Raw genomic sequence first — 12344 nt, 5'->3', positions numbered from 1 at the left:
AAATATATTTTATTGATTTTTTACAGAGAGGAAGGGAGAGGGATAGAGAGTTAGAAACATCGATGAGAGAGAAACACCGATCAGCTGCCTCCCGCACACCACCCCCCACTGGGGATGTGCCCACAACCAAGGTACATGCCCTTGACTGGTATCGAACCCGGGACCCTTGAGTCCACAGGCCAACGCTCTATCCACTGAGCCAGACCGGTTAGGGCAGTGCTTATTTATTTATTTATTTGAGAGAGAAAAAAAAACATCAATGTTGTTCTATTTATATTTGCAGCAAATGTTTACTTTCTAATCTTGTTTTTTCCCCTTAAACAATTGTTACCAGTTTGATAGGTGAAAAAATTTTAATTTGAAGGTTTTTTTTTATTATTATTAGATAAGTTTAATTTTTATCTTCACAAGGTTTTGGCCATGTGTATTTCTTTGTGAGTTACTTGTTTGCACATTTTAAAAAAAAGGAAGTTCTGTCAACATAAGCATTTTAGTTTAAGTATGACTTGGCAGATGCCTTAGTCCATTTTGAACCAAAAGGAACCATACATAAAGAATTTATTCAAGTGGCATTCCTTGCTGTTTGCAAAGGTCAGTATTGACCTGGGAGCCAGGAAGTTGGCACAGCCTGTGTTGTTAGCCCAGATGGATGGGTAGACTCTTGATGCCCCCTCCAGCTGCCGGCTGTAACTCGGTGCGGTTTTCCGGTCTCATCTGTGTCTCGTTGATGTCTGTAGCCATGTCAGTATGTGGGTTGAGAGTGAGTGGGATTTCTCTATCCATTGTGATATATCAAGACTTTAATCCAGTGATTCTCAACCTTCTGTCCCTTTAAAACAGTTCCTCATGTTGTGACCCCCAACCATAAAATTATTTTCGTTGCTACTTCGTAACTGTAATGTTGCTACTGTTATGAATCATAATGTAAATATCTGATATGCAGGATGGTCTTAGGCGACCCCTGTGAAAGGGTCGTTCGACCGCCAAAGGGCTCGCCACCCAAAGGTTGAGAACCGCTGCTTTAATTCCAAGTAAGTAAAAAATAACTAATACAGACTGACAGTGTTAAAGACCAACTACTCCATTTTCCTTATCTTGTCATGCTGACAAACGTGACAAAAATATCTCTTAAACATTTTAAAGTAAAGCAACTTATATTATTTTGGTGTGTAAGGTTTAATTTTTGCACCATGATGTGCTCTCTCCATAATAGATCACTTGGGGGCTACTCTTTCTCTTTATTTTAAAGGGAGAGGAGTGTGTATGTGTGTCCTGAGGGTGAGTGTGACAGTGAGTTTTGAAAAGGAGTCTGATATGACATAGGTAACCTCTCTTTAGAATGGTGCAAATAGGTGTTTTAGTAAACAGCCATTTTTTGAATAAACTCACTGGGGCTACTTATAGGATAGTGAAAATACTCTCCTTGGCACTTAGGGTGATTAAATAAACTAACTGCAAAGCCCCTTCCAGCATGGTTCCTGTCACATAGTAGGTGCTTATTAAACGATGGCAGTAATACATTTGTGTATAATGGTATTCTTTCATTCATCCCATAGTCATTTATTGAGACCCTACTCTTTATCAAGTGCTGGTCAAGGTATTGTATGTACTGTGGGGAGTGAAAAGGCTAAAATGTCTTCTCCTCCTGGAGTTAATACTCTGCTGTAGGGAGGCAGTCACTAAGTAAAATAAGTACGTAGATGATCTCATACTTTAAAAGAGCATAATTGCTTTGAAGAAAAGTGAATTGGGGGGGATGGGCTGCGGATAGGGAGAGATGGCTTTGCAGTTTTAGCTAGGATGGTCAGAGGAGGAATGGGTAAGTAGAGGTCAAGCAGATCTGGGGTTCAACCCATTTTTACTACTTATTAATTGAGTGACTTTGGGAAAATTATTTAACTTTTGATCCTCAGTGTTGATGTGTTAAAAAAAACAACAACACACGAATCTGCGGCCTCGGGTTAAATGAGATAATATGGAAAGTATGTAGCATTATCCCTGTATGGTTAATGTCCAGTAAGAGGGGCATACCCTGGCAGTAAGGCTCTAGACCAGCCGTGGGCAAACTACGGCCCGCTTGAAATGAATAAAACTATTGAAAAAAAAGACCGTACTCTTTTATGTAATGATGTTTACTTTGAATTTATATTAGTTCACACAAACACTCCATCCATGCTTTTGTTCCGGCCCTCCGGTCCAGTTTAAGAACCCATTGTGGCCCTTGAGTCAAAAAGTTTGCCCACCCCTGCTCTAGACACAGGCTTGCCCAATGAGCGAGAGTGGAGGGGGAGCTTTTTGATTCAGAAGCGAGAGTGGACGGGGAGCTTTTTGATTCAGAAGGATGGCTGCAGTAAAGAGTTAGTGTGGAAAGAAAAGAAGTGAGTGGCAGGAGCCTCGGCTGTGTGTGTAATGGAAGCATCGAGGTTCTTCCTTCCTAAAGGGAAAGTAGAAGACTTACTGTGTTTGCTTTGCTTCTGACAGGTCTGTTACCAGTTGATGCTGTAATTTTATTTCACTGCCTAATCACATGTTTTATAGTCTAGTTTTGGGGAAGTAAAACATGTATATATGTATATGCAAAGTTAAAGATAGTTGCTAAATAGATTTTCTTTAAAAGGAAGGAATGTTAAGTGCTGGAGGCACCTGGGAGAAGGAATTGGCTGAGATCAGGTGATCAGGGAATTCTGCTTGCAAGTGTAGATCTGATTTGACTCTTGAAATATGGTTGGGTTTTTGGTCTTTTTTTTTTTTTTTGAAGGATACTGATATTTTCCGTTATGTTCCATAGTACCTCGGGCCTGACAGGTGTCCTGCATAGGGAAGTGTTTAAAGGTGAGCTGAGTTTGCAAAAGCATCATACCCTATCACCTACTTGGAAGTTAATGCAACTTGTTTACTCACTAACTTCCTGTCAGCCCTGCAGTGAAGAGACCTGCTGAACTGTGGCGCCTGCAGGACTGGGCGATGTGCACAGCAACCCAGGAAACCAGGGGTTAGGGTGCTGTCAGCTTATTCTTCCAACTCTGTCTTCAGGGAATAGAGCTGTCACTTGTCTTTGTGTTCATATTTGCAAAGCATTTGGAGATCATTCAGCATATTTACCATAGCTCTTCAAGTTTAGGAGAAAAAAATTACTCAAGCTCAGATAGAAAAATAACTAATGCGGATTGCACAGTTTTTAAAAAAACATGTTTTTATTGATATGTATATGTGTGTGTGTATATATATATATACATATATATATATATATATATATATATATATAGAGAGAGAGAGAGAGAGAGAGAGAGAGAGAGAGAGATACACATATACTAGTACATTTATATTTAGAGGGAGAGAGAAACATTGATGAGAGAGCATCAACATCATTCAGCTGCCACCTGCACACCCCTTGATGAGGCCCGAACCCACAACTTGGGCATGTGCCCTGACCAGGAATTGAACCAGTGACCTCCTGGTGCATAGGTTGACCCCTCAACCACCGAGCCGCGTTGGCCAAATGGATTACACAATTTTGGATAACAATTTTCATCTTTTATTTTTTCTTTCATCTGTTGCTTATTTATTTTGTTTCTTTGAAATGATTTTATATAGTATCTCTGTATATAAAAGGCTAAGTGACCGACTGTCCGACTGACCGGCCAGTACATAGGACACACACTGGCAACTTAAAAATAAACGTTGACTCGCACATACATGCACAATACATATAAAGCTCTCGCTGGTGCCAATTGCATGCGTGTGTTTCGATCTGTCATTGTGGATCATGAATTTGGTTGTTTTTGTTGACATTCTGAAGCTGAAAGAAAGTAGTATCATGGACAGAATATGTCTGAAGACCAACTATTGGCACAACATATCTCTGAAGCTGAAAGAAGCCTGCATTGTCGACAGAATGCCCGCATTTGCAATGACTATTCTAATTATTTTCCTTTCAGTGTGCACGAATCCATGCACCGGGCCACTAGTTTGCATATAATGAAAAAGAATTGTCTTAAAAGTTGAAAATAGGAACATTTTAAAGATACTGTCATGCTGGAAGCCGGTCCATCCTTGCTGCTTGACACAGTCACTGCAGGGAAGAAACATCTGCACAGCATATGTTCCTAGGGACCTGGCATATATGGCATACTGTTCTCAATATGTTTGCTCCCCTACTTAGGGCTATGTGTTTTAACCAAGGTCACCTCTCTGAGAAAGGTTGTTTCCCCAGGTGGGGATTTTTCCCTGGAGTTGGGGATTAACAGGACTAAGGAAGGGAATAAATCAGTAAAACCCCTTAACTAAGTGCCAGGCGGGTAGTTAATCACTTTAACTAGGAACAATCACACTTAAGCTACATAATCTATACTTAGGATAATCTCCTTCAGTTACTTCCTTGTAGTTTAACAGAACAATAGAGTAGTGACCTTGGAATGGAGATAACAAATGCCCTAACCTTTGAAATAGAATGGATAGGATTAAAATCAACTGGTATAAATACAGATGTAACAGGAGAATAAAGACAGAACCTGGCTGGAGAACCTGACTAGAGAACCTGGCTAGGCTGCTGATCAACTGATCGCTGTTTCCGTGTCATTTCCTCTTCGCTGACTCCGTCCACACCTTGGGAACCCCTGGACTTGCTGGGGTTGGACCCCAACACTGTCATTTTAACAAAGGTATTTTCTTTCTTCTCCCAAGGTATACTATCCAAATTTGGGATGGATGTGCATTGACGCCACCGATCCAGAGAAGGGGAACTGGCTGCGATATGTGAATTGGGCTTGTTCAGGAGAAGAGCAAAATTTATTTCCACTGGAAATCAACAGGGCTATATACTATAAGACTTTAAAGGTAAGAGTGTTAGAATTAGTCTCTGTTACTCTGCATGCATTTTTGCAAATACCATCCTTAGCTGTGACTGACAGTAACAACTTTGCAGACTTTGAAAGGATTATATTTGATAATAATTTTTTTATTTTTATTTTTTTTATATATTTTATTGATTTTTTACAGAGAGGAAGGGAGAGAGATAGAGAGAGTTAGAAACATCGATGAGAGAGAAACATCGATCAGCTGCCTCCTGCACATCTCCCACTGGGTCCGCAACCCAGGTACATGCCCTTGACCGGAATCGAACCTGGGACCTTTCAGTCCCCAGGCCGACGCTCTATCCACTGAGCCAAACCGGCTTCGGCTGAAAGGATTATATTTGAAAGTGGTTCATCAACACATTGAAGGTCTGTGTTTTTAAATATCCGGTTGCCACCGCTTCATGTGCATAAGAGCACTGAAGCATGAAGGTTGTTTCAAGTAATTACTTGCTGCATCTTTATGGATACGGAGGAGCTCAGCGTGTGGCAGCTACTTCCCTCCTCCTAAGACACAGATGCATTAGGACCTGTCTGACAGGCTGATTTATACAATGTAGGAAACCACCAATAGCTCTGGTAGTTCTGTGCTAACTGAAAACAATCTTGGTCTTCAGTGTAATGTAGCCTTGGATTAGGTTTTTCCTAAATTTTATTCAGAATTGGGGTTAAGTAGAACATGTTTCTTCCTTTGTGAAATTTTTATTTGGAGACATTCATTGCTGAGATGAAAAGCAGAAGAAAGTGATTTTTTAGGGTTTGAGGTGAGGTCACAGGTCACTGAGTCCATCAGGGACGTTAGTATTAGGAAGCATTGAGTGTGGCTGCATTTCTGCCAGCAGCAGGCCCCTGTCTGTCTCTTGTCACTTCTCTCTGAATGCAAATATGCACTGGTCCTGCATGGACAAGTTCTCAAAAGTGGAGTCTTGAGGCTCTAAAGATAGATGATTGTTGCTTTTTGGAATAGATATGTTTGCTGAAATTGTTGTAAGGCAAATTTCTCTTTATTCACTGACTTCTATTAAAAATGTCATGGATTAGGGGGACAGCCTATGAAAAAATGATCTCCTTGACATCAAAAACTCTAGTTGAGCAAGCATTTAGGATCACGGTCAGTATTGTGGCAGGCTGGGTTTTGCCTGTCTGGTAGCACTAGGGCTTCTGGAAGTTTAGTGTGCATAGCTGCTTAATTTTCCTGTCATTTTTAGACAAATGGATTGTCCTCTGCCTCATACATAGCCACATTCTTGCTTCCAGTCCCTGTAGGAGCGGTATTTTTGTTGTACTTTCTAATTTAATACTTCTATAGCCCTCTCATTTTCTTTCTGCTGTGTTGTAATAGCATGATTCTCTAGTAGTTATTACTATACAGTTTCATTACACTGGAATTTGAAATTAGATTTAAATTTGATTCAAGAATTTATTGTGTTTCTCAGATTTATTAAAGTGGGAAGGTATATCTGGTTGAATCAGTGAGGCAGAATCCTGGGGGAGATGACATGCCAGCAAAGGGATGAATCTGAGACAGTCAAGGAAGGAGAAAGGAGGTTTCAAGGGAGAGCAAGCCCAGGGAGACGTTAGGACACTTTGAAGTTCTGTCATCAGACTGCTGTCTCTGATAGCAAATCTGAGAAACACTGAGAAGCAGGAGGGAGAGTATTTGGGAGAGTGAACTCTGAAGCTAGACTTCTGGATTAGATCCCAGCTTGCTGTGTGACCCAAGAAAAGTTCCCTTATTTGTAAGATATAGGTAATAATTGTATTGACTTCATAGAGTGATCATGGTGATTTCTATGTACCGGTAGAGCTCTGTTGTCTAAGAAGTGCTAAATAAATGGAAGTTGCTATTTTTTGCGAGGTGGTATAATATGGTTAGGGGTGAGGACTGTAGCAGACTGCCTTGTGAGTGGATTTTGGCTTCCAGATGTGTGACCCTGAGAAGTTAATTAAACCATCTGTGTCTTAGTTTTTTCATCTGTAAAAATGGAGTTAATAGGAAAATTAATATACAGTTGTTGCAAAGATTAAGCAGGATGGTATGAGCAAGGTTCTGTGATGTGTTCCTAGTCTTACCCTAGTACTCAAAGTTGTTAACTAGCTGCACTGCTGCTATTATTTCTATCCATCTTCTTCTGAAGTAACATAATTCTGATCTTCGCAGACCTCCCCCAATCGTGACCTTAGATGTTTGCTCAGGTATGCACAAGACCTTTCAGAATTCTTACTAGTGATTATCTATAGATTAGGCTTTCTGTGAGTTAGATTTTGTAAAAAAAATTACATGTGATGCTCTTCTGGGCTCACCTTCTCAATTGTCACCCTGATAACTGGAAAGTCCCAATGTTGATTTAGTTGGTAATATAATTAAAAAGTATTTTAAAGCTTTAAAAGTTAACTGTTAACCTGCTATCCATTCTTTTCTTCATTAGTTTGACAAATATTTATTGTCTAGTAGGTACCAGGTATTCTTCTATAGTAGTGAACCAAACAGATAAGATCTCTGGTCTCATGGAACTTCCAATTTATGGGGAGGAAGCAAGATAATAGGCAAGTGAGTAAGTAAACAAAATAATTTCAGATCTTGATGAGGGTTTAGAAGACAATAAAATGTGATAGGGACTAGGAAGAGGACTGCTTTATCTCTGGTGGGCCAGGGAAGATAAGTCAGAATGAATTCCCCCCACTGGCATGTGTGGTCAGCCAGCCACACAGAGATGTCTTCAGGAAGAGCAGTCCAGGAAGGGAGGCCCCAAGAGAAGCAGAGATCTTCAGGTAGGAATATGCTGGAGTTTTTTGTTGTTGTTGTTGTTTTTAAGGCCATTGTGGTGGGAACAAGGGAAAGAATGTTAAATGAGTCTGGTGAGGTGGGCAGAGTCTGCGGAGCTGTCAGAAAGGAGAAAGAAGTATGAGTTTTTAGTCTTCAATTCAGTTCACCCATTCCAGAATTGAGGCTTCTGACCTGTGACTTTTAAAAGGTCAGGTTGGGGACTAGATTATAGGGACAGCATGGAAGTGCTTTGTGTTCTGTAATTCTGGAGTCTTTTATTTTGACTTAGTGTCAAGAATGTTTTTTGGAACCCTTGCCTCTTCTTATTTGGTCTGTTAAAATTTCATGGTTATATTTACTAGTATTTAGAGAAGAGAGTATGCTTGATTATGGTAAGTCTGTCAGAATCCAGAGGAAAAGTTGGAGGAGTTTAAAGTCTTTCTGTTTTTCTGGTTACATTTTTTGGTTAAACATCAACATACAGTACATAAAAAAAGAGGTGGTTTGGACTTTTGACTTTATATTTTTTATATGCACTTTTTATATTTCCTGTGTTTAAGAACAGAAATTTTCGTTTATTATGAAGTTTGACTTATAAAATCTTAAATTGTGCTAAGCAGTAAAGACAAAAAATAGTACAGAGGCGCACAGTCATTGATTTAAAAAGAGAGATGGTATTTTCCTCTTCATAAAGGTCTGTTATGTGTATCTGTTGTAGTATGAAGTTGGGAAGTATATAGTTCAATAATATAATCACCTCAGTTGCTACAAATTTTGAAGGTTATTCAAACAAATCACGTTGCTTTTAATTCATCAACTCACTAGCCATTTAGAAATTTTTTTTTAATATATTTTATTGATTTTTTTACAGAGAAGAAGGGGGAGAGAGAGAGAGTCAGAAACATCGATGAGAGAGAAACATCGATTAGCTGCCTCCTGCACATCTCCTACTGGGGATGTGCCCGCAACCCAGGTACATGCCCTTGACCGGAATCGAACCTGGGACCTTTCAGTCCGCAGGCCAACGCTCTATCCACTGAGCCAAACCGGTTTCGGCAGAAATTTTTTATTAGATTGAGGTAAGAACAGATTCTGGTATGGTATTTATTTTATTTTTTTTGAGGGGGGCATGTTTTTATATTGTGTGTTTTGAAGTGAACAGTTTGTGCTGATATTTAACATCATCCAGTTGCTAGCACAGGGTATACAGGTGGTACCCTCAGAAGCCTGGAGTGAATTGGCCACGGAAGCTTACACTCGGAGTCTGGGAGGAACCTGGAACAGGGCTACAGGGTGTCTTCACACAGTGTCCTGGTTGTGTTGTTTGGATTAGGAATAAATTGGAAATGCATTTTTTTTTCCTCACTCCTTTCCATGTTCTTCTTTACTTTGGTTTTATTTAAGTCTTCACATGTTTCCACGAACTCTAATCATTTCAAATATTTTATGATACCACCATTTCATAAATGTGACTTAACAACAAAAAGTTGAGAAGCAAACTGTACATTTGGAACTATAAATGGTTTATTTAAACAAAAAAGCCTGTTCCTTTAACAGAAACATATTATCTCATCAGAGTGCTAAAAAGTATTTAATGGCTATTTAATTCATAAAAAATCTTATATATAACTCAAAATCTTATGTATTTTAGCTCATTAAAATCTTATACATGTTAGATTAGTATTTTTTTATGTGTGTTTTGTTTGTTTAGGTTTAACAGACTCAAGAAGGTAAATGATAGTACATTGGCTTATAGATAAGAAAATGGCAGGTTTTAACCATCCATGGGGAAGCAAAGGAAACGGTAGCTTATTTTAAAGACTTCAGAATGTTTTAATATTTGAACTACCTAAACTGAGTTTTGCAGAGAATGAAACAAAATAATATTTAATTTAAAGGGCATTATCTAGAAGGTATGTTGAACTTAGGAACTATGTTGTTTCTAAACACATCTTGTTTACAAACAAGGGCATCTTCCATAACCTATAGTGCAGTGATCTAAAGCAGGACGCTGATAAGGTGTATAGTTGATGGGCTAATCTGTGTACCTTATTCATATTTGGTCAGTTGTTGCAATCATGTTTTCATAGGAAAAGAAAACCCAGTTGCATTCAGTTATAAGGTCTTTTTATTAATCTCTTTGGTTTGCTTTTATGGCCTTTCAGTTTGGAGAGAGCTGGTCAGTTATTTTGTAGAATGTCCCACAGTTTGGGCTTCTCTTGTGTTGCATCGTGATTAAATTACATTTGTTCATGTTGGGCAGAAATCTCCACAAGTGATGCTGTGCTCTTTTCTGTGCATAGTACCAGGAGGCACATATGTCTAATGTCATTATAAAGATAGTTTTTAACTTTGGAACTAGTAAATGTTTTAGGGGGAGATATTTTGAAACTTGGCAAATATTCTGTTATTCTTCAAATTTCTGCCTATAAGTTCCATCGATAATTCTTGCCTGAATCAATTATTACTGTGATGATTACCAAGTGGTGATTTTCTAATTCCATTTATTTTTAATTGAATTTGCTGGGGTTATATTGGTTAATAAAATTATAGGTTTAAAGTGTATAATTATAATACATCATCTATATATTGTATTGTTTGTTCACCATCCAAAGCCGTCTCCTTTCATCACTATTTATCCCTCATTTTCCCTCTTCTACTTGCCTCCTTTATTTCTCTTTTAGTGATTAGTTGGGATCTGCTTTAATGAAATTTTCCTTCTTATTTATTTATTTGTTCATTCATTCATTCATTTAGATCAGTATGGACTCATTGATTCTTATTTTATTCATAGGGTTTTAGGTAGAATGTTACTTCTGTTGACCCTCTCGGAAGTATTTGAACAGATGAGCCATTGTGAGAGAAACCAGTCAGACATTTCCCTAAATCCTGTTTAGGAGAGTAATCTTTACACTCAGTCTATTTGTTCTTCAGGGTCTTGTTCTAGGTGTATTCAGTATGTTGGTGGTATATGTCCTCACTACTGACATGAAAGTTAGGAATTAATGTTTTAGGAGCATAATACATGTGAGGTATTTTTAGGTATTTCCTTGTAAATTTGTCACGTAAACTCGATGTGTGGTACAGAGGGTGAGACGGTGAATTTTCTATGGACCTGAGTAGAGAATTTGAACTATATAAACAGAGTTTTGCAGAGAATGAAACAAAATAATAAATAGGTGGTGGCGGTGCACAGATCTACCCTGTCCTTTTAGCTTTTCCGTGATGTCATTAGCGGCGACTTAAAAATGCGCCGTGGCATGTAGTTCTTCCTTATCAGGCTAAACTTGCTCTTGGAATCTGAACCGTGCACTGGTCATTAGATTTCAGCACTTCTCTTTCCAAACCTCCTGGTTCTTTCTAATTGTGCTTGAAATTGCTCATCAGCTAGATTTCATGAGCAAAATGGTTCCGGGCTTTTCTTTTTTTCCCGTCTGTAAGGCTTTGAACAGTAAGATTCGCAGCATATGGCAGTTTTGAGTTTAAAGCAGTCAGTCTACTAGATCCATAGATGGCCTATGGACCATGGAGAGGAAGCGGGCGGGAAGTGAGGTCCTCCCTCCAGCAGAGGGTTCCTTCCCGCAGCCACCGCCCGCCGCCGCAGCGGGTTTCGGAGCCCTTCCTGCCCGGCTGGCCTCTGGCTCGCGGCCCCTCCCTGCCCCCGCCCCACCAACAACCGCCGCTCTGATTGGCTCGGCGCCTGTCTCTTCTCTCCCCGCAGCCAATCGCGCCGGGCGAGGAGCTCCTGGTCTGGTACAATGGGGAAGACAACCCCGAGATAGCAGCTGCGATTGAGGAAGAGCGAGCCAGCGCCCGGAGCAAGCGGAGTTCCCCGAAAAGCAGGAAAGGTAGGAGCCCGCCGCCGCTCCCTCGCCGCTCCGGGCCGGCAGGATCCAGGCCGGGGCGGCGCCCGCAGCTCTCGGTGACCTTTTCCGGACTGACCGCCTGCCCATGATCCGGCCCCCCCGGGCCGCTGCTGAATCACGGCGCCGGACGCTGCGTGGGCTCTTTTCTAACTTGGGGCTGGGATCGGGGCGTGGAAAAGTGCAGGGACCCCAGGGCTGCCCGCAAGCTAGTTGTCACTGCCCCCTCGGACGTCAGGAGAGCCGGACTTACGGGCGGGAGCTGCAGCCTGTGCCTTCCAGCCGTGCACTCCCGGTATATTCTTAGCTTTTTGTGCTATTTGCCAGAGAACGCGTCATAAAATGTGTTTCCACAGTGACATTCCCTGGCTGCGTGTCCACCCGGGGCTGCAGTAAGGGCCGGTCGCGCTGCGGCCGGGCTGAGGAGCCCATGTCCCTCGGAGGGCAGAGCAGGCTGGCCGGCCGCGCACTGCCACTCCGCGCGGGCAGATCGGGCACTGTCACTGCCCCGCGAGGGGCTGGGCCCTGTCACTCCAGGCCGCTCGGCACCCCCCTCCTCCCGCGGGCCGAGCCTTCGCTCTCCGCTCCGGGATGGGCCCTGCCACTCTTCCCCACCCCAACCCTCCCCACCCCACGCGGCGCGGCGCAAGATTGCAACACTCTTCGGGGTGGGCTAAGGTCTCAGCACCGCAGATCTTCCCGAAATCAGACCATTAGCAGAATGGAAGTTGAGAGTGTGGTGTTTTGTCACTTTTGACTCAACTCCAGTAGTTTTGTTTTATGATGTTTTCAAGCCAAGGTAAAGCGTAGTCACGCTTACAAAAGGGAGGGGATAATTTCCGGTAGGAAAATAGTTTGGTT

At 41.3% G+C, this 12344-nt stretch overlaps 1 protein-coding gene across 2 annotated transcripts in view; it reads left to right on the top strand.

The window, feature by feature from the left end:
• The window catches only part of PRDM2 (PR/SET domain 2), a 113461-nt gene that overhangs the window by 41941 nt on the left and 59176 nt on the right, over positions 1-12344 (top strand). For both annotated transcript variants that reach the window (XM_081086853.1, XM_081086854.1), the window contains 2 exons: positions 4684-4836; positions 11342-11468. In XM_081086853.1, coding sequence (XP_080942979.1) covers positions 4684-4836; positions 11342-11468 — 280 coding nt within the window. The remainder of the gene's footprint in view (positions 1-4683; positions 4837-11341; positions 11469-12344) is intronic.

This window comes from Myotis nattereri (genome assembly GCF_964212035.1).
Source record: "Myotis nattereri genome assembly, chromosome: 3".
Classification (NCBI taxonomy): Eukaryota; Metazoa; Chordata; class Mammalia; order Chiroptera; family Vespertilionidae; genus Myotis; species Myotis nattereri.
Note: the sequence above shows the minus strand (reverse complement) of the source record. Positions and strands in the feature narration are given on the sequence as shown.